At 41.0% G+C, this 23,506-nt stretch overlaps 1 protein-coding gene across 3 annotated transcripts in view; it reads right to left on the bottom strand.

Moving 5' to 3' along the window:
* col16a1 (collagen, type XVI, alpha 1) overlaps positions 1-23,506 on the bottom strand; it is a 69,758-nt gene that overhangs the window by 30,886 nt on the left and 15,366 nt on the right. For all 3 annotated transcript variants that reach the window (XM_083982438.1, XM_083982440.1, XM_083982439.1), the window contains exons 3-9: positions 19,656-19,724; positions 19,456-19,573; positions 13,636-13,759; positions 12,623-12,904; positions 9,389-9,469; positions 4,985-5,053; positions 829-861 (exon numbers count right to left, since the gene is read on the bottom strand). In XM_083982438.1, the coding sequence (XP_083838564.1) occupies positions 829-861; positions 4,985-5,053; positions 9,389-9,469; positions 12,623-12,904; positions 13,636-13,759; positions 19,456-19,573; positions 19,656-19,724 (776 nt within the window). The remainder of the gene's footprint in view (positions 1-828; positions 862-4,984; positions 5,054-9,388; positions 9,470-12,622; positions 12,905-13,635; positions 13,760-19,455; positions 19,574-19,655; positions 19,725-23,506) is intronic.

Below are 23,506 nucleotides of genomic sequence, written 5' to 3'. Positions count from 1 at the left end.
ATCATAATATTAATACATCGCCCTGTCTGCTATAATTGCCAGTATTGGTCTTGCAGGGCATACAGTAATATCAGATTGTATTATCATCGGATTCCTATGGGTTCTATGCATATTTTTACTCTGAGAAAAACAGTTGGCCGTGTAATTTGACCAAATTAAATTCACAGCACAGAAGAAAAGTCACGTTTTAGTTCTATTCAAGTGTGGGCCCCCAGTGGCAGGGCAAGCTGTGTGCTCCAACCTCGGTAATGTCCTACATTGAGGAAGTCAGCGGAGGCGGCCAGCTGCATTGGTAAGCACACACAGGAGCAACATAATGAAGCGTCTGGAGTTTTGTATTCTATTTGTGAACAGAGCATGCATATTGTAGGTGAATGACAAAATTAATAGGCAGGAGCAACTCCCGACTGAGACTCAGTGCATAATGAGGTGTAAATCAGCCCTCAGTCAGTCAGCAAGCTGGGTACGTGTGAAGGAGGGAGGAAGAAATAGAGACTTCTTTTTCCAACACCACAACACAAATAAACAAAGAATCAGGGCACACACACACATACGGCCAGCATATTGTCATGTTTGAATCTCAGCACTACACACATTCTGGAGGTCTCTTCATCTAGCCATACTGTATACTTATTGAACCTGATGCTCTGCCAGTTCATCTACACTTGTTTAGGCTCTGGAAAGAAGCCAAACCACATGTGAAGAAGTTCACTTCAGGTTTCAGGTTTCTTGCTTTGAAGTGATTTCCTTGGGTCAGCTGTACCACAGGCCCCATTCCAAATTCAACGTGGTAAAATGAAATGTGTGGGTGTGAATTGTGAGCCTTACTTTCTCTGCCAGATCCTTGGATGCAAAAATGTCCTGTGGCAGAAAAAGAGAGAAAAGAGAAAAGTCAGTTTTTGTTTAATCATATTATATCTGAACTGTTTTGTCCAGTTTTGTCTTCGCATTGGTCCACAACTGGATTATGTCTATGTTTAGACAATAATTCTCACGGCTCACTAATATTCAGTAATAATAAATCCAATATCCTTGAGAGCCATCCACAGAAGACAATTTCATTATCTTGAATAATGACAATAAAGATACTCTGACTCTGACTGACTCTGAGAAATATTATGATTGTTTTTACATTTTTAGCAGGTTTTGGTTCTGATATTCCAAAACTAATCTCAACTATTATAATATAATATATAATTTAAGACTATATGGCTGTATTTAGTACCTGAATCTCTTACAGATGTGCCAGAAATGCATCTGTCCCTATAATATCAATGTTGTATGGCATAGGGAATCTGTTGTTTTCCTGTTGCATGTGCTTTGCATCTCTTAAACCCTTATTGCCATTACAATTCATTGCATCAGATACACAACAAAAGGAGAAATAAGGCTCATTTTGGTTTCACACACAGGGTCATTAACAATTATTCTTTATTCTAAGAGAAAAGAAATAGATGAAAGAGGATGAGAGAGAAGGAGAAGCAGTGTACCTCATGAGCCCTGAGGCTAATGAGGAGATGGACCCAGCTGTGCACGGAGTTACAGATCACATAACAAAAAAAAAAAGAGTCAGCAAAGGAGAAGAGTGAGGAAGGACTGCGAAAGGGAGCGGAAACGATTTGTTCAAGTTTACAACAGGTGTTAGGCTTCATCATAAAAAGTCAAGTAGAAGCACTCAGGGGCCAGGGGAAGCAAGACACAAAGAAGCCTTTGGTACTTCTGAAGACAAGATGACCTTTCAGCAGGGAGTTAGGTTGAAGGCAAGAAAAAAAAATAGCTTCACAGTCTTGGAAGATAAGAAACAGTGTCGGTGTGATTTGTCATATCTCAGGAAGGTGGTTAACTGCTATGACTAAAACACTGTAGACCCAACACTGGTAAACATATGCACACCTACCTGCTTCTAACAGTAGTTACCAAGACAGGTCTCTTAATGTTACCAGATGGCATTCAGCACAATATGTCAGATAAGTTGAACGAGCTCCTTGAAATTCACTGACATGCTGGTGAGGCAGTCTTTACAAGCTCAAGCTGTTCAACCAGATCTTTTTCAAGCCAATGAAAGTTTATTTTAAATTGTCGTGGTGAGCCCAAACTTCCCCGAAGATATGACATATGTCAGGCTGAAATTTTAACACGACATCTGGAATAATTTGAGTTGATGGACTGGTGAAACGATAAAGATAATGTCTTAGTTGAGTCTTGAAATTTAATGTTTCACTCAGCCGGATGCATCACACAGCTTCATTGAGGAGCTGGATCAAGCTGAGACAGAATATATCGTATGTGTGATGCTGTCAGACTGTGGAATGAAATAATTTCCAAACTTGAAGCAGCAGTCCAACGGTTTTGGGAGATAACATTTTATTCCCTTTTCTCACTGACTTTTAGATGTAAAGCTACAGTCAGCAGCCGGTTAGTGGAGCTTAGTACAACCACTGTAAAATGGGGAAACAGCTCTCCTGGCTGGCACGTCCTGAAATCCAGCAACACACACTCCTACAGTTGACAAATTAACGCACTGTATCTCATTTGTGTAATTGCAAGGCTACCGGAAGAGACTCCAGGAGGTGACTGCATCCAGCCAACAAAAATCACAGTCTGACATTTTTACAATTCATTGTAGATTCAATGTGATTCTAGTGGTGTCTAACCAAGCTTTAAAGGTATAATATGTAGGAATTCCCTCCATCTAGCGGTGCGGTTGCATATCGGAACGTATTCTTGATGTTGCATTCACGTGAAATCGGGCAGACGTCAGACAGACAACAGACGCTGCATGTAACAGGATAAACAAGCGTCTATGTAAACAAGTGGTCCACCAGCACGAGGCAAAACAATACAGGAGTGACAATATGTTGTCATGGTGATGTAGTATTGTTTACCTGACCCACGTTTTACCGTCTTTCTCTCTTGAGTAAAATGACATCCGGTTGGTTTGCCGATGGCCTGACTGCACCTGAATGCAACATCAGTGCCTCCGTCCTTCCTCACACTACACAGTGGTGACAGTTTTAACAGGCGCTACCTGGAAAACTTTCTCCCCGAGCCGACAGCTCTGCTGAGTTTCTGTGGTTACCTACGGTCACGCTGCCACTCAACGTAAAAAATGGCGATGCAACATGGCCGCCTCGGTTCGGTGCGTCGCCCACTTATGTATTTGTAACGACTTGTAACAACTCATTCTAAGGTACGAGAAAGCTTTCATTTGTATGCGGGTGTGATTCGACTTCATTTAAATACGTATTTTTGAAAACAATATTTGATTTTTGCTAATAATAAGTTACATACTGGGGCTTTTTTAAGCCACCAGCAGTAAGCAGAGATGAAGAGTGTGCTCCAGAGGTCAGGCCAGCCCACTTCTCTCTCACGCCAAAGATCATTTTCAAACGTGTAATCCTCATTCTGAACTGACACCGACTCCAGTGACATTACATGAGGTCTTATTATCATGCAGCCCCCTTCAAAGATTTAATAAAACATATTTGACATCTTCAGCAGTGAGCACTCCCCATGACGTTCATGTGTAAGACGTGTGTTACCCTTGAAGCATACTTAAGGGGAAAAATGAGAGGAAATGGTGTGATACAGGTTTCAGAAAAGATAATTATACTTCAGTGGGAATGTATATCAATATTTGACTGTGTTTTAGAGTATGCTCTCTCTAACAGCGTACACTGCTCGTTCTACATACAGCATTCCACATAGGAGTTTAATACTCTGTCACCCAGTAAAGGCTTAGTTTTATGGAGGCAGTGCTATGGCTCAGTAACATCTGGCCTGCGCACTGGAATTTTGTATTTCACAGTTGATTTATACAAATCTAACATAGAGACAAAAATAGAAAATCCTCAAGTTACTACAAGACAGCAACGGAGAGGGAGGAGCAAATGAATAGAATACTATGAAATGAGGACAGGCTGCATGCATGGCAATTACACATGTGCAGTAAGAAGTCTTAAGAAAAGCTGGTGAATTGGTGCTACTAGGCCTAAAACATATAACCATATAAAGCCAAACCCTTACCTACATTAAAACTGCCAGTAAGTGAATGCAGAGGAGAGAGGAAGAGAGTGACAGGTGAGAAAGAGAAAGAAACACAAAGAGGGAGACGGCTGACGCCTGAGTTATTGTAACTGTGTCTCGCTGGAACCATCTACAGGATTGATTACTGTGTCCTGAAGTCTGCCAGAGCTCTAAGTTAACACCAGCACTGCACACGAGTAACAATAGGCTCTAATGAATAGATAATTGGATAAAGGTCCCATTAATATGAATGATGAAACAAGCGGACGTAGGAACAAAAATAAATTGCCTTTATGTTTTACAGGAAGAACTTTGTGTCTCAGGCAGAACTGAAGCAATCATATAAAACACCATGGAAATTTGTGGAAGAAGTGCTCCCATGTGTTGCATAAGGCTCTATTTGTCAAGTGCCTGACACTGCCCACAGACACTTTGAACGACTGCTACCAGCAAACTTAACTGAACTGGAGTCATATAAAACTCTGAAACTCAGAAGTGCTGAAGACTGCGGCGGCGTAGAAAACATGTTTTCCACAGCAGAGTATCAAGGGAGAAAAACAACTTATATCAACATTTGGTAAAAGTCCTACAGGCCAGTGTTTGCTTGCCAGCAGGAGCATCTTAGACAACTCAAACTGCCTGAAGAACAAAGCCATATGAGGCCAAGTTTGTGTCTGCTTCTGCATGTGTTATGTCTGTGCCTGATGGAAACCGTGTGTTGTGATAATCCGTGATGGAAGAGACAGTTTGTCAAAGATGCAATGACATTTTTCCCCTTAATTTGTCTCTGGATGGAAGTGTGTGTCATTGAATTTCCGTGACGACAGCTAAAGAAGAATATTTATAGTGTTTGAGCAAATAAGTTTATTTGTGCATATGTTTTCTGTTTACTTTTTTATCTCTGAAAGTGCATAATGTTTTATTATGAGTGTGTATGTGTTGGTGGTCTGTGATTTACCTGGTTGAATGTGTTCTCCAATAGGTCATTCTCAGCAGCACGGCGGCTCTTTGGAGCATCAGGAGGGCACTGCAAGCATGCAACAGACAGATAGATGATTTAAGACAGAGGAAAAAATGGCTTTGATGATTAAAATTAAAACTAAGAATGATGCTAACCTCACAACATTACTTCTAGACTAGTAAGGCAGCCTAAACAGCAATTAATGCTGGTGCTACCTATGCAGCAATAACAAAACTGACAAACAGTCCTTCAGTGGTTGAGATATTGTATTTCAAATTTTCAACAGTGACAATTGAGGGATGTACAGAGTGTAAGGCGAAACACTACAGGCAAAAACATGATCAATTTTGAGATTTTGGGCTATTCTTCTTCCTTAAAGCAGAAGTGAGTGGTCCGGTCGTTTTCGCTAATGCTGCGTTCCAGGCAGGCTTTTGAAATCGTAAATTACAGCTTCAAGTCACAACTTACGACTTTGTAGCGTTCCAGGCAACCCACTCGTGTTTTTCCGACCTGTTTTACCGGTGAAAGTCACTATAACGGCCACTCGTATGTAACTTCCGACCGGTGAACTCGTACCAGATCGAACTGGTACCACTTCACGGTCGGAAAAATACGAGTTTCCTTGAACGCACCATAACAGTCCTCGTCGCTACGTCACCACATTCACGGCGTTCCTTGGCTGCACACACAGCCCTGCATGCCGTTCTCTCTCCTCATTGGATAAAAACTGTAGGATACGATAAATGTTTTCTCTTCGGCTCAGAGCAGAGCAGAGGGACTGAGAGACCCGTGTTTCAGTCCAAACACTCTATGTAAGTGATTGCTGTCGGAAGATATAACTATTTAAGACTTATATTAACACAAATATATCACTCACTTCTGCTTTAACATGTATTCTTTCAGAAAGTCAAAAGAAATGGTAGAACATTAAGGTGGTTATTTTACTTCATTGTGTCTCTTTCATCAGTAGATTTCTCCTAAATTTACCAAAAGTTAACATGCTACTGTGACATACTGTGCTGTGCTTGTTGTCTGACCCATGTCATGTCAGGTATCATTGTAAAGCTCTCTCTCTCCTGAACAACAGTGTAGAAATTGTCATCTCCTCCGTATCCGCAACCAATTGTAAATTTTCTGGGCAAATTGAATCGTAGGCAACTGGACTTGTATTTGTCTGGGAAGATGTTTCACCTCTTATCCAAGGGGCTTCATCAGTTCGTACACAACAAGTCTCAGTAGTCTGCACTAGCCAGACAAAGACAGTGGAGTAAGACCCAGGTATTTAACCTCTGTGGGAGTGGTCACCAGAGTACCTGTGGACTTGAGACTTGTTGCGTACGAACTGATGAAGCCCCTTGGATAAGAGGCGAAACGTCTTCCCAGACAAATACAAGTCCAGTTGCTTACGATTCAATTTGCCCAGAAAAAGAACAATGACCTCGATGAATGAGAATATCCATAGACACCAATCGTAAAATTATGATTTACATTAACAATCTATGGAATTTTACAGTACAAGTCTTTAAAGGCCGTTTTCTCAAAATGAGTTTTTCCTCAGACTCTGAACTAGAAATCTCCACTTCAGCAGCACTTACAGACACCAAACCTTCCAGTTTTATTCCTGTGTATATTCTGAAGGGTTTTACAGAGGGGATTGCTGATATATCATTCACAGCCTGATTTATACAACATTTTATCCCTAAAAACATTGGATTTTTTAGGGCTGGCGACAGTATTTTTTCATTTACAAAGTGATAAAAAGAGATATCCAAATCCCCTCTGTAAAAACTTCTGACTCTGATATGTCAACAAAATAAAACAAGAATTTTGAAAGGGGCTTTATCCATTTTTGAAAAACTTGTAATACAAAAAATATTTGTCTTAATGTAAGTGATAAACTTGGGAGGTTTCATGGTGATATCTGTTATTTAAATGTTTTACCCTACTCAATATGACTGAAATGTATTATGTATTATGTCCATATTATGTTTCTGTACCATGTAATGTTCCTGTGTGTGCACTGCAGAATTCAGACCACAATGTCAAAGTCACTGTCAGCAAGCAGTTTTGCTTCATTCTTGTGTTTTAGGAAGCTGCAGCCTTCAAGTGTGCATGAGAATGCAAGTGAGCGTGTATGTCTCCGCATGCGTTCTCCACCTCCCTTCATTTCAAATTTAAACACAGCTTGGAGGGAGCCCCGCAGCGCACATGCCTTGAGCAAAGGAGATGAGAAATTTTTTACAGCTTTCCATCCTTCCTCCAGAGGACTCTACACTCCCAGACATCTGAAGGAACTTCTCACCCTATTTGTATCCCTCACATAAAATCACTTGCTAATGACACATATGCATGCGCACAAATGCACAAATACGTGAGCGCAGACACCCTGGAGAATTCTGACACAAAATTTGGCTGAGCACAAAAATATTGTCAGCTTGAAAATAAACTAAAAAAGAAAACATGTCTGTTTCCAACTTTTCCATACCCGCACAATCACTTCCTCTGTTTTTGCCTGTCAAACAGGAACATATTTCTGTCCAGTGAATCTGTTACTTATTTGATAAGGCTTTTGGTTGGAAGCCTGCAAACAATAACTGCACAAAAACACAGATTAAGAAAAAAGGTAGCGAGAGAAAAGGGGAGAATTATAAAGAAAGGGAAATACAGCAGAAAACTGCAGTTCTGAAGAAGCAAGAAAATGCAAGTGATACTTTCAATTAGGCATTTAGTCACACTTCAGCAGTACAAACAATATTGGCAAACTGGAGTTGATGTGACATAACTGCACACAATGGAATTACTCTAAGCCCAAGTCAATTTGTATCCATAATATCCTATATTAAACAAAGCCTCTGAAGAATTTTTGTTAACCAACATAATAAGATTGTCTTTTTCATATTTGGGGAAACCTAAGTCAAGTAATTGATGGAGTGTTATACAGTAACAGCTCTCAGTGCATAGCTAAATCTAAGGCTGGCAGCCAAGTGTTTTTTCTTTCTGACCACCTGAATTGAGATGGAGTGAAAAAAAAGGAGGATGCATATTAACAAGCACAAGCCTCCAGGGCAACCGCAGAGGCTGTTTATGCTGTTTAATTCTGACAATGCAAACACAGCTTTTCCTGCAGCTGTTGCAGACAACCCTTCCAGAAAACAACTATAGCTTTTACTGTGAAGCAGCTGTAACAAGTGTCGAGTTACACTCTCTGGTGTTAATTTACATTAGGTTTAACTAAGGTAAAGCCTCCAGATTGCTTGAAACACATTTTGGAACAATCTGGAGTTCTTCAACTGATCCCTTGAAGAATGGCAGCTGCTTAATGATAACCAGTGTAAAGTGTCAAGATTCTTCAAACTTGTTTAAATCCCAGGTTTTAGCATAATTTGCATTATACAGTCCAAACAGAAAGTGTTCTGGGCCCTTATGTTGCAACTTTATGTTATAATACAATGAAATCCCTCTTAATTCTCTCTCAGATTACTCAATTGAGTTCACCTGACTGAGAAGTGAGGAAGATGGTCACTCTGCCTCGGCTCCAGAGGTCATGGGGAAACCTCAAGAAGGACCTTTATGGCAGAGTGGCCAGACTGAAGCCTCTGTTCACTCATCACCTGGCCAACACAGTCCCAGTGGTGAGGCATCATAGTTGCAGCATCAATCTGCAGGGGTGCTTACGAAAAGGAGTGACAGGGATCGGGGAAAAGCTGAGCAGAGCAAACTAGAGAGAAATTCTTAATGAAAATCTGATCCAGAGTGCTCCGACATCAGTCTAGACCAAATGTTCACCATGAGAATGACCCTCAAGCAGAAAGTCAACATAACACAGTGGCTTAGAGACTACCATGTGGCTGTCCTTGAGTGGCCCTTGAGTGGCCCAGCGCCCTGATTTGAACCCAATCAACCTGGATCGCTAGTGGAGATACTTCAAAATGGCTGTTCACGGATTATCCCCATTCAACCTGACAGAGTTTGAGAGGATTTGCTCTCAAGAATGGCAGAAAAGTGCCAAATCTCAATTTGCAAAGCTGGTCATGTCATACCCAAGAAGGTTTGAGTCTGTAATTGCTGCTAACCAAATGTCTTGAGTAAAGGCTTAGAAGATTTATGTTGATGTGATTCTAAATAATTTGCACAAAAATACTTTGTGTTCATTTTGTCATTATGGTGTCTGACTGTAGATTAATGAGGAAAAAATGATGTCTTTTTTTTTTTATTATAAGACTGCAATGTAACAAAACATGAAAGAAAAACCTGAAAGGGTTCTTAACACTGTCTGTGTGGGATGATGCAGAAAGCATTGTACTGTAGAGCAGTTGTGGAAGGTGTTTGCTCCACATAGACTCACTGTTTATTGTTTATTTATATGACTATTAATCAGTTAGTGAAGGTCTTCAGTCTCACCCGAGCCCCAGGAATCTCACAGCAGGCCTCCTGAATGGCAAGGGATGGGTCACAATACAGCATCACCTGCTGAATGTCGATCTGAAAAAGAGAGAGGGACAGAGAAAGAATGAGATGATTAAATATTCCACACGCTGGTCTCCATAAGTCCTCTGCTTTATTTAATAAATATTGCAAATAAAGTTTAAATTAGGCAGTAAATAAGGTTGAAAGCCAATTAATTTCTCATTTATATAAAGTATTAGGAAAGCACTTCAGAAGCTTTGCGTGTGTGTGTGAACATGTGTGTGCGTGCATGTATGAAAACTTCCTCCCTGCGCTGACAAAATATGTTGTTTGCTTTCTGACTAAGCCAGTAAATTGATCATCAAAACTAAGTGCCTGGCTCTATTTAACATCAATATTCTACTACAGGCTCATTTGCCCATTTAGTCCATTGACTTCTACTAAGACTTAATAAGACTGTCTCAAAGAAAAGAGTATCTCAGGAGCATAGCCTATAGTCCAAAACAAACACATTAACACAAATATGAACATACACGTCCACACATAAAGGAGTGGATGATTTCAGTACAAAGACCTCTATGAGAGTTTGGTTGACAAGAAATATTTCCCACTCTTTCCTGCTTGAAATATGGCTCCAGTCTGGAAGAAAGACGGGTACGCCATTAAAATTATATATGCCAAGGGTACACTGAAGTACATTATGCAACCAAGCATTGCCATGCCTTCTCTATAGTGCTGGTCCCAATAAGGGAGCTTGGTTCATTCAAACCACTTCTGTAAAGGACAAGTAAGAGGTTATTCTTCATACAGAGAGAGCTTAAAGGTCAGCACGTTGTCAAAGAATAAATGTAGTTGACATTTACAGTGCAAAGCTTAACCTTGATCAGAGGTTCTTAACTTGTCAACATCGGAAAGTAATACAGCATGTTTAATGGAATTTAACACAGTATTATTGACGCAGTATTCAGTGACTTTAGCTATATACTTATTTAAATTAATTTAACAGTTCAGCCATAGCTGAAAAAGACTACCATTAATTTTATGGAGTAGAAATTATATAACTCTTTTAATTTGAAACGGATAGGGTGGAAGCACGTGGTGACGCCCAGCCAAGGTGAGAAAGGTAGATTTGCACTGGTAACAGGTAGCTTTACAAAGCCAGAATATTAAATATATATATATATATATATATATATATATATATATATATATATATATATATATATATATATATATATATATATATATATATATATATATATATATATATATATTACAGCTTGCCTGGCCACGTTGTGATAGCGATAGTCCATCACATAAACTTCACCTCTGTCTGTGCTGCATTTTTTCCTCAAAATAAATGAAACTTGACAACTTGTCATGTTAATGAACTACTTGTGATCATTCACGGGTATTGTTGAATCCCACACTTCTGTAGTAGCATAACCTTCAAAAAGCTGCTGCAACTTAACCATGCACATGCATGTCAAAGGGTTGGAGTAAACTAATGATATACAACAAGTGTGTTAAGTGTTAATCCTGTTTACGGTGTAAATGTAGCTCAGCTCAGTTGTCATTCCAAGTTTATGAAATAGAGAGAGGAGAATTTTAAATTCAGAGCTCTTTTATTTGACTTCCTTTCATTGACTTCTCAATAAATAGTCCAATACAAATCTGCTCACTATCTAGGGGCTTTGTTTTCATTTGACAACAAAATAAATTCTTTGTGTGCTCCTCATATTTCTTGTGTTGGATTCAATACTCTCCTCCAACTTTTTTCAGGTAGATTATTGCTGTGTCTCAATTCGAATACTTCCATGAGTATACTGTAATGTAGTATACTATGTGCACTGTGTATACTTCTGTAGTGTGCAAATTTTGACAGTTAGGGTGTTTTCACACCTGCAGTGTTAGTGCACACTAAATTTAGATCGCACTAAATTTGGTCCGGTTTGGGTCAGTGTGAAAGCACATCGCACTCTAATGCGTACCAAAACTAGTGCGACCTGAGGAGGTGGTCTCGATTCGGCTCCAGCCTAACTCTGGTGCGCACTAGTTGATGTGTGAAAACACCCTTAGTGTTGTCTCAGATCGAATACTGTTGTTATAATGATCGCAACAGGTGCCAGTGTTTTATTTTTTTTGGACCGCCATTATTGCCTGTCAATACATCTACCGGCTTGTTTTGTTTGTTATTTCAATTAGCGATAGTGAACGCTTTACTCGTCCTTTTTTCCTTTCCATTTCTTTCTTCTTTTTTTTTTGCTTGTGTGCGCGACCTGTTTAACGCGAGGTGGAGATTACACCGCCGCTGCCGTGTCAGCCGGCTCCTCTTACTGGCGGAAAACATGCATTTTGACGTTTGTGAATTGAGATGCACCTACATACTCAAAATACTTAGTTTAAAGCCCCAGTATGTAACTTATTTGGCTTTTTATTAGCAAAAATCAAATATTGCTTTTATAAATACGTATTTCACTGAAGTCGAATCACACCCGCATACAAATGAAAGCTTTCTCGTACCTTAGAATGAGTTGTTACAAGTTGTTACAAATACATAAGTGGGCGACGCACCGAACCGAGGCGGCCATGTTGCATCGCCATTTTTTACGTTCAGTGGCAGCGTGACTGTAGGTAACCACGGAAACTCAGCGGAGCTGTCGGCTCGGGGAGAAAGTTTTCCAGGTAGCGCCTGTTAAAACTGTCACCACTGTGTAGTGTGAGGAAGGACGGAGGCACTGATGTTGCATTCAGGTGCAGTCAGGCAGACGGCCGTCGGCAAACCAACCGGATGTCATTTTACTCGATGAGAGAACGACGATAAAACGTGGGTCAGGTAAATACGACATCACCATGACAACATATTGTCACGCCTGTATTGTTTTGCCTCGTGCTGGCGGAACACTTGTTTACATAGACGCTTGTTTATCCTGTTACATGCAGCGTCTGTTGTCTGTCTGACGTCTGCCCGATTTCACGTGAATGCAACATCAAGAATATGTTACGATATGCAACCGCACCGCTAGAGGGGGGAATTCTTACATACTGTATTATACCTTTAAGTATGAAAGTATTCGAAATTGAGACACAGCAGACTTATGTTGGGCTATACAAGAGAATGAGATTCTCCCTATCTCCTAGATATCATACTTTGTACCTATGTTAAGAAAAGTTGACATTTAAATAAAGCAATTATTATCATTACTGTTAGAAATACAAATATCATACCTGCACAGGCCCAGCATTAGAAGCCCGAATGCCCAGCAGCGTGTGTCCATCAGTGGGCAGAACTCCACGGGGGTCCAGGGGCTTGGTCTCGATGGAGCTGCAGTCCACATGGAGGGAGGCGGCACCGTGTTGCACGCTGAGGGACACTTTGTGCCAGCGCAGGTCCATCAGGGCCTCCACTCCCTCCCCACTGAAAACGCAGCTCACCGGATCGGCATCGGGGTCTACTCCTTTGGCTCTCAGGGACAGGGTGCCGTCGGGGCCACTGAGATCTACAGAGAGCTGTATTTAGAGCAGAGATGAGGGGGAGAAGGGTGGGAGGAAAGTGATGAATGAATATGCACAAGCGCTGATCTGGCGACAGTGCGTTCAGTATACTACTCCGTTAGCTCAGGCCTGTGGATGAGTAAATCTACTGTATCTGAAATTGTCTGACTGAAAGTGAATTCAGTAAAGAACAAGTACACACTGCGACCACCTAACAAAGCTGTAGAACGCAGAGGCAATGATGAGGCAAGGGGGAAGACATATTAATTGCACACACAAGGCGTGCAGCCAATCAATCACTCCTAATGAGAAGACCTGGCCTCCATCCATCATACACATTGAGTATTTAAATCTGGCCTCAGACTCTTAGTGATTATGGGGACTCTGAGGGACTCCAGTGCTTCATCATGGAACGCACATGAATAACAATGAAGGTGACTGAAAGAGATGATCGAGAGAGGAGTGTAGGAGAGACAGGAAGCATGAGAGAGTGGAATCGCATGAAGAATAAGGGAGGACAAAAGGTGCGTGGAATGAAAAGGGGGAGAGAATTGAAAAGGTGTCATGAGAGAGGAGAAATCGAAGAGGAAAGCGGATGACTATGCAAAAGAGAGATGAGAGGCAGCAAAAAGGAATAGACAAAAAGTTTGATGAATAGAAGGTGAGAGACAGAGGAAAAGATTGTAATGAGAAGGTGGGGACAATATATGGAAGCAGGCAGTGGGGAAACAGAGACTGAGGTGTACCTGTGGGTAGCCCTGCTGATCAGATATCTGGAAGAGGTAGATGGTGTCCCTCAGGGCAGCCTTCTTCAAAGCCAGGGTGAAGATCAAGGTGAATTCCTCCGGTAGGCCAAGTGGGAATACCTCACTGAAACAAAGAGGTTCATAAGGTTCAGGGACACAATATTTCTCCAGATCTGGGAGATACGAAACATAGTATATGAAAAAGTATTAACCATGCTACTAAGCCGTGTTACTCTGATAAACCCTCTGTGCACTATATGAACAGCAAAAAATGGCACAGACAATAGCACAGCATTTCAAAACTTTTTAGGAGTTGGTGGAGACCAAAAATGGAGCTAAATGGAGAACAATTACATTGGGTGACAAATCCAAATAAAGCGAAAAATGTCATTGATGAATGCATTTATATGGAATTTAAGGTTTATGGAGCTTGGGCTATAAAAGAGAATGAGATTCTCCCCTATCTCCTAGATATCAGAGTCACTGCTACTTTGACTTCTACAGAAACTAATTTGGTTTATCTGTTTCTTGTGGGAAGCTAAATTAAGTGGAAGTCCAAAATCAAACCTTTGAAGTAGCCCTTTTTCATTTATTGAACTACTTAGCTATACGACTTAAAATTCATAAACGCAGCCCAGAATGTGATAGAGCGTTCAGCCACAGCAATAAAAAATAAATAACTTTCTCAAGAATTGTATGTAATATATGATATATGAATGTATATGAATTGTTTGGTAAAAGTAAATGTTAGAGAACTGACATCACATTTAATTACTCTTTTGACAGTTTTTGGGTTGGCATTGTCTTTCTTTGATGTCCATATAAATTATGTGCAGGGACAAGCTAATCTGACGTGTATTTGTGTTTGCACACTCCCGCCTGGGCTTTTTTATATTCTGTGCATGTTTTTTTCTGTCCTTATTTTTTTTACACTTTACATTTTCCCCCATATTTTGTGACAGTAGCTAGCAGTGCAGTCCAGAGCCCGCTCTGTGTAACCCCCTGGCATTAATTCTCATAGCAGATACAGTCCAGCAAGCCTCATCCTTCAGTTTTGGTCAAGGGCATCTAAGCACACAAATAAATACACCCACAAATATTCACTGCATGATGGTGTGAAGACGCATTGAGAGATGAAGGGTCCACAAACAAGTCCAGTCAAAGGCATGCTGACTGAGATGGTGGACACTTTGAAATAATCTCTCCTGCTCTAATTCTTTCTCCCTCTCTCTCTTTGCAAAAACACACACATACAGAATTGTTGATGCTGGCAGCTGGTTTCTCACTCCTAGAAGTGGGGTGACAGTGATTTATGAGTGAGGGAAGATCCAAGGGAAAACAGCCAACTACAGGACGTCAAAACAAAGAGAGGATGAGTAGGAGAAAAGGTGAGAAAAGGAAAACACTGAACCAGGAGACCTGGAGAGAGAGGGAGAGAAACATAGCAGCACTATAGTGAGGGGCCAAGAAATTCTGGGTATAATATCAAAACACATAAGGGTTTGATTTTAACTAATCCATTCTAAAGTATGGCAGTAGACAATATGAAGATGGAGAGAGAAAATGTCCTAGAGAGAGAGACAGACCGACAGACAAACTGAGGAAAAAAGAGAACAACCAATGTTAAAAATAGAGTTGTTTTGTATGTCGATTAATGACATGAGCTGAGCTGGAGGACACAAAACCACTCACAAAACTAGTGACTTCAAGTGCAAAGTACATCACCTTCAGTGTCCTAAAGAGGAACACATACAGTAAACCCCTAACACACACACACACACACACACATGCAATGGGGACATAAATCACTCAGTATGGGCCAGACAGATTGAGATCTAGCCTCTCCAAACTCAGAGAGAAAGTTGCTGCTGCCTCTCTTGTTTAAAAAGAGAGAGGGGAGGAGAAAAGTCAGTGCAAGCCAGAGAGGCACAGGGGAAGAGGCAGAGAGGAAATCTAATGTTGAAAAAGCAGATCTCTGGTTTAAGATGGGAAAATCACCTGGAGAGGTGTACAGGCAACCTTGTACTGGGTTCTAACTGTGCTCGAATCACCTGCCTGTATTATATTCACCAAAGTGAAAGAATTTTTAAGAAGCTAGACAGAAGCAGACACAAAGGTCATAGTGGCTGGATGTTGTAACATGTTGCAACTTTTTTCTTTGGCTATCCTCAATTGTATTTTAATCATGTATACAATTTGAAGAATAGAACAAACTTTGCCAACACATACCTTCTTACAGTAACTACAACCATAACTGCATTTCACAGTTATGGTTCATATCAACACTGTAGTGAGCAACTGACAGTGGTGATATGAAGAACCATGAGTCACATCAACTCAAGTGACTCATGGGCAAATCACACATTCAGATTTTGGAGTTAAAGTGAAAAAAAAAGAAAGAAAATAGAGCCCAGATGGGAAAGTTGTTAAGTCCATCATCTTTCTCCTGCTTGCCACATTATTGCCGGTCTGCTCAAGGCAGGCCAAACTAACCCAGACCACCAGGAAATGCTCTGCTGCTCCCAACAGGCTGTCTGCCACTGGTTTGTTGACAGTTCTCAGAAGTTTATCAAAGAGAGTTACGCACACCGTATGCAAACTTAGTGTTTTTTTTTTTTCAATTTTTCCACTTCTCAGGACTCACTAAAAGCCAAAAAACACTTTAGGCAAGAGTGGATCACCTTTAGAACTGCTCCTCTACAGACCATTGCTGTTTCTCAATTTTAACACTTCTATGAGTATCCTGTAATGTAGTATACATACTTATAGTGCGCAGTTTTGTTTGTTGTTTCAATTAGCGATACAGTACACTGCATTTTGACATACTTTTGAATTGAGACGCACTTACATACTCAAAAGACTTAGTTTAAGTATCATCACACACCAATGGCACACTTTGACTTTGAGATCTCAGAGGAGCACTAAAAGAAAGTGCATGTAGGCTAAAAATATTTCCCATACTTCAAATTCAAACAAATTAGACACAAAAATCACAGACTAAAAGCAACCAGTCATTTATATGGCTAATGCCATATCATAATAATGTGTCTAGACAGGCTTGCTGATCCACAAAGCCAACATAGTCAGATAAGCAATAATTCCCCAAGTAAAAAAGGAAGATGAAATATCTTTACAATAGCACACTACACTCTCCTCACTGACTTCCAGCTATTTCTTTCTTAAAAGCATTTCTTTTATTCCCCTTCCATCTGTCCTTTTTTATTACAGTATAGTAAAGTATAGACAGGAAATGGGGAGGCAGAGAGAGGGGGAATGACATGCAGTAAAGGGTCGCCTGATGCGGGATTTGAACTAGGGCCGACTGCAGCTAGTACTGAAGCCTCTGCATATGGGGCGCCTGCGCAACCCACTGCTCCACACGGCGCCCCAACATCTGTTCCTTTTAATGGTCACAGAAACATAAAAGCCTCTGCATCATATTGACCTTTTGTTCACAGTTCATTTCCCTTACAATAGGACCAGTAGCAAAATGCTTAATATATAATATGTAAAAATGAATAGATAAAAAAGTAGCTGTGATCATGACATTGCAGAAATTGCTTCCTCTCCTCTCTCTCCTACACACTACAGATGTCTAGAAGAAACAGGCCTTAAGCAATCGAATCATTTCTTAGTGAAATTAAAATGCATGTGCTCAGCTGTGACTAGAGATCATTTCACTGCAGCCAGCAGAAAAGTGAGAGAGGCGAGGGACAAGTAGCTTCATCTGTGCTGTCTCTGTGTTAGCTTGGATTAACTGAATGGATTAGCTCCTGATACAAAGCAAAACGGCGCTTTCCAATTACTGTATACACATCTCACACTTCACTCAACCTCGCTGGTGATGAATTAAGAAGCTGCTTGAGTGACAGGGAGCCCACAGTGGAGAGAGGGAGCCATGCATCATACATTTCCAGAAATACAGTGTAGACTGAGAGAGGGGGGAGGGAGCGGAGGAGTCTTAGCTGCAGCAAACTGCACATGCACCGCACACACAGGCCATTACACACACAAAGATTGAACAAGACAAGCACATGCATATGCTGACAGTCAAACACATGCGTAAACCGCTGAGCATACACACACTGTTGAACTGCTACCGAGAGAAAAAAAAAGCCATAGAACAAGCCTGAGGGTTTGTTCTAATACATTCACTTATTGCCTGGATTTGAACCTTTAACCCACTTGTTCCTTCACTGCTACATCCTTTAATCGCCCATCTGTTCTCCGCCTCCGCTCTCCTTTTCTAAATGCCTGAAAGCCCTCTGCACAACACTATTGAAATAGGCAAAAGTTATGAAGAAAACGCATATAAAGAAAAGAAAAAGAACATTTTGACGAAATGATTGCAGTAAGACAGTCTTTTCTAATTTTCTGAGGAGAGTCTTCTCTGATTTTGTTTCGTCAACTCATTTTGAAAACATATATAAAAGACAGTGAGTTCTATGTATGGAGAAAAGCTGGAATAAAGGCAGCCAGCAGGCAGGGCTGATGTGCTAACATTGATTATTCTTTGTTTAAGTTAAAAAGACGTCACCCAGGTAGCATTCCTCGCTGATAAAACTGACAGCATAGCTCTCGATGGCATCAAAATTTCAATAAAAGCTACATCATGACAAAATCCCAAACCAGCATCAGAGAATGGTGTTCCCTTCCTGTGTCTGTATGGTTAGAGGCAAAACAAAAACATCTTGGATTCTCCTCTTTAGTTCCAAAGATACTGATTTCCTGAGAAGTGACAGCCGCCCCCCCACCCCAGCCCCCTCACTTCATAAGAGCGACTACTCTCTAAGCCTGTGACAAACAATATATGTGACACTTTTAGAACAAAATGTCTCTACCAAAAAAGAGTGTTTTGTAGACAGATTTATCGGGCCTTCAAGCAAGTGGAGCTCACAGCGCTGGACAGAGTGATAAAATACTCCAGGCTGACCCAATTGGCAAGTTCTGAAAAACTGCTTTATCGGTGGGTAGAAAGAAGCTCAGCCGTCTGAAAAGCAGCTATAATTCACAAGAACTGAAGAAGGAAAAACAAGAGGAAAAAAAGCGGGCTGGAAAAACAGCCAGCACATAACGCTAATAAACACTTGTCACGCTATTCCGAACACAATCTACACCCAACTAGTGTGTAATAACAACATGGAAATCCAGGGAAGCATAATTACACCATGTCAACCTGCAAAACCATGTAGAGCAAGGAAGCTGTGCCCTGTTGGATTTTATGGCTGCAGGCCTCTTCGCCTAGAAACAAGTTCAGAACAAGCTCAGGCTCTCAAATACTAGCTATTAAAATCAAACTTTTTTTCTTTTCTTTTTTTTACTGGCAACCACATCATGTCTATAATTGAGACATCATTTCTATAGATTGGGTTCAAGCGAATAAATTAGACAGAATAAGCACATGCGGTCACAACCGGAAAACCAGACACTTACAGTTCAGTTTCACGAGCCAGTGTCAGTGGGGAGGGAAATTAAGTGGTATTTCTGGAAATGCAATCAGATTGACCCATGGTGTAAGGTTTGCCAAGTGCCAGATTCTTTACACAACAGCCAGTGGACAGCACTGACACACTAAATGAGGGTTCAGAGACTGATTAGCCGTAGGTTGTTCAGTCTCTCTATGTTTCTCTTTGTTCAGATGTGGGGTGAGGGAAAAAAAGAGCCTGTTGACATGGGCTTGAAAATGCACATGAAAATTTACTTGATTTTGCTTCCTGTACTGTAATTCTCTCTCCTCCACCAAGCAGTCCAGTATATTTGTGCAAGATCCCTTTGTCTGTAGACGCTGAACATATTGCTGGAGTTGGACAATAAACTTACTCGGTTGGGCGTAGGAGTGCTGTCTTGCCCAGGCGGAGGATGACGGGTCCTCGAGGATTGCGGATCTTCTTGACATCTGGACTCTTGAACAGGGAGAATCGCCTCACCAGATTAAAACCTGACAAGAAATGGCAATCATCATCATCACCCACGGAAAAACTTGGAGACGGATGTACGCCTGCATGAGTTCGTCTTCTCACCGGTGATATTGTGTCTGGCCGCCTGAGGAAACTTCCACTCATCCACTTGTAAAGATGGGCACTGTTCATCTGCTAGAGACAAAGAAATGACACAGAGGGTTACAACAACAGAGTCAAAAAGTGTACATAAGCAGCCAAACCAAATGTGCTCTGAGTCTCTGGAGAAATTATCTCCGATGTTAACCCTTCATACTTACTGCTGGGTGAACTTGGACACAGTTTGTGTGAGACAGCCGGTAACTTTAAAACGTACACACATTTTGAGAGTAGCAGAAATATTGATTTGAAAGAAAGACAAAGGGAGTTGGTGCAGGTGTAGAGAGAGTCAAAAAAAAGTGAGTAAAACACAGAGAGAGAGATGAAATGAGGGCAAAGCTGTGCGGAGAGGAACAGCCTGGTGTGACAGGTTGTCTAGCACCAGGCTTGTCTGTCGTAGTAGCCTCTGTTTGATGGATATGTTCTCAACCCTGTCAGGGGAGGTTACAGAGGAAAGTGTTGCCTGTCAGTGCGGCCTGCCTGGGGGGAGGGAGTGTGTGTGTCGGTGTGTGTGTTTGGGGGAGGGGGGGGGGGGGGGGGGGGGGGGGGGGGGGGGGGGGGGGGGTCAGGTAGAGGTACAGTTAATTGATCTCTTTGGGGCCAAGAACCACAGCCCAAAGCAACATGTTCCACAAGGCACAGGTTTTCAAAAAGAGGTTTCTTTTTCTTTTTTTTTTACTGATGACTTCAGAGAATCTGGAAGCAGCTGGTAAATCATTAATGTGAAGGTGAGATGTTTTAATTTAACCTAATTCAAGGTTGTCGGCAGTTTTTTTTTTTGCTTTGTTTTTTTTTAAATCATCTCGCACAAGAAAAAATGAAGGAGTAAAGGTGAGGTCTAGATTAAACTGTATGTATCTGCTTTAATGTAAGCTGTGAATGTGTGCATGCCCTATAGCTCCCTAAAGAACTAACTAATTCTCCTTCTTTCTTGTTAAACTGGAGCATTTATTTGTGACGCATGTGAAGTAGGGTACACTGCAAGAATAACACATCTTTATTCATAAAACTACAAACAATGTTCCCTTTTTTTAATATCTTCCGCATAACCAAATCACAAGTATGTTGACATTTTGAATGGAACATGCAGCTGTAGGCATAGAGTTACAATCCCAGGTGGCTGCATGGACTTTCTTTTTTTTTTTTTGAATTGCACAACTGATAAGCACCCACCCCCTCCATCCAGTCCGGAATCACAAAACCCGTTAAATATACCGTTGCTAGGTAAAACAGACCATTGCTAGGTACGACCGCTCTGATCGGAGTGGGACAGAGCAGTGGAACTATGCAGGATATTTACCTTATGTTTCAGTTTTACAGTCATTACACGGCTTGGGACTAATTGTGATGTTAGATAAATTACTTGTAACTTGTTACAGGGAGAGTGGAGGCTCTCTTCCACACCGCTGCTGAAAACCAAACCTGCTGATCAGAGCTTCACAGCTCTCGTCTCTGTGGCACCGCGAGTCCGCGACACAAACCTGTGTCATGCCCTGAGCTTGCAGCCACGCAGTGGCTCCGTTTTTTGTTGTATTGACATTGGACCCTTGGTTTCTGTGTTCCCCTGTTTAGTTAAGTTCCGTTCCTGTTTTAGTTTGAAGTCTTGTCCCGTCTTCCTGTGTGCTCCCTGCTCTTGATTACCTAATGTGTCTCACCTGTGTTACTGCAATTGCACCACCTGTGTCTCGTTCCCTCATGTATAACCTCTGTGTTTCCCTTTGTCTGGTGTCGCTTCATTTGTCATTTGTCCACGTCCTCCATGGTGTGTTTCCTATGTTCCTGTGTCGTCGAGCCTGGCAAATAAAGCCTTGTGTTCACTCAAGTCTGCATTTGGGTCCTGCATTCCCTGAAAACATATAGTGCGAATTACAGGGGGGTTTCGACCCCCCTAAAAGGAGGTACAAATAACAGATAGGGGGGTTGAAACATTTATCTTTCTTATTATTAATCATAAATACTACAATATAGCCTACAGTAGGCCTATTTTCCATAGTCATGCCAGGAAGATGCTTGTAGTAAAATTTCAGACACCCATAGCGGACTAAACCATTTTATTGCCTGAGCCTGCGTGTCACTGACTGGCTATGGCTCACATCCAACTCGGCGCGTGCATTAAAAAAAAAAAAAAAAAAAAAAAAACTCGGCGCGTGCATAAAAAATAAAAATACAAAAAAAGACTTGTGAATTAATGTAAGTAGCTACCAAGCTATTTACTTACTAACTTTAGTTTCAGAATTATATTGTGTCAGTCAGGTGTCTCTGCAGCTCATCTTGTATGCCTCCTACCTTTAGTTTTTTTTTGTTGCTAGGAACACCTGGCCCTTGCCTGCTCGTCCCTCTCTTCATGTTGATTTTCATATTGCTGCTTCCTCTGACTCTTTAACGTCACTATTCCTTACCACGCCGCCTGTCAGTCCGTTTTATTTTTCTTATTAGAAATCGATCCATTTTGTGCCCTGTGCAATCACTCTAGTTAGCGGAGCTATCATAACCTGCTAGCTGCACTGCGCTGAGGTTGTAGCCGCATGCTGTGTTGCCAGGTTTGACATTTCCCCCCTTTTGGAAACAACATAATTGAAGTGAATGGGTTGAGTTTAATGAGTTTAATGTGGATGTTGGCGTGTTTGTAGTGCAGTGTTGGGCTATTTGTGTAGCCTATATGTAGCACATAAAATTAAAAAAAAGTTTTATAATTTTTAATAGTCTTTGAGTGGTGGTTTGGGCTTTTATCTTTTTAATACTGAAAACATTGGTGACCTCAAAATCAAACTTTGTGAGCTGTTTTCTTAAAATAGTCTAATATGTTTCTCACTTCTGAATTAATGGTAAAGATGAGATTCACCATAGCTCTGGCTTTTGGGCCTATAGAGAGTCCTATCTTATCGTTAGTTTCAATATTGGGACCAGAACAGGATGTAAATCTGTCTGGATTAGAGCATGTAGCCTATGGTAACACATCTGCCATCGTCTTTGCTATGTAGATAGTGTGTTTGGTTCTGGTTCAGCATTTTGTGGCTCTGTGTTTGAACAGAAATGAGGGTGTGTGGGAGTCTCACTTGCTGGCAGTTTAGATCTAGAATATTTTGTTGGTGACTGCAAAAGTTGTTTGTGTGGTACATTATGTGCCACATGAACTGTAAAATTGTGTAAAATTTGGTTTATCATCATCTACAGACTGTAGACATTTCATTGAACAAGCAAGATACTGTAAGACTTCTGTTAACTCAAGCATGCGCCTGCGCTGTACTGCGCTGTGTAAAATGTTGGCCCCCCCAATTGTCATTGTATAATTCGCACTCTGCTATTTGGCAGTTTGACTGACAGACCCAACCAGTGTTGTTGGAGACTAATTTGATTGGTAGGCAAAATTATGGCCCCTGGTCCTTGCACAGATGAATTTCGTCATTGATATGTCAGAACACTTATTTCATCAATTCACTTTCATTCACACTTTCATTCACACTTTCATCGAGAACAAATGCCCTACTGCTGTGTTCTCTGATCTGGAAAGGAACAATGCGGAAGCTGCGGTAAGTCCGAATTTTGATTTAATTTAATTGTAAAGAGAATTTTAAAATTTAAATGATGGTCAAAAAGACATTGACCACAGAACAATTTTAAAATGAGTCCGGAGCCCATTAAAAAACAATATATTCTTGAACAAAAACGAATATAAACGTCCAAAGGCTGCAGTTGGGAGTATGGATAGTATAAAATTAACTGATCAGAGGTGACCTGATATCTGAGGTAAACATTGATTAGCCTACTACTGGAAATGCCCTTTAACTCTTTCGCGACCATTGACGAGTAAACTC

Source organism: Trachurus trachurus, assembly GCF_905171665.1.
Source record: "Trachurus trachurus genome assembly, chromosome: 11".
Lineage (NCBI taxonomy): Eukaryota > Metazoa > Chordata > Actinopteri > Carangiformes > Carangidae > Trachurus > Trachurus trachurus.
This window is presented reverse-complemented; position numbering and strand designations above follow the sequence as displayed.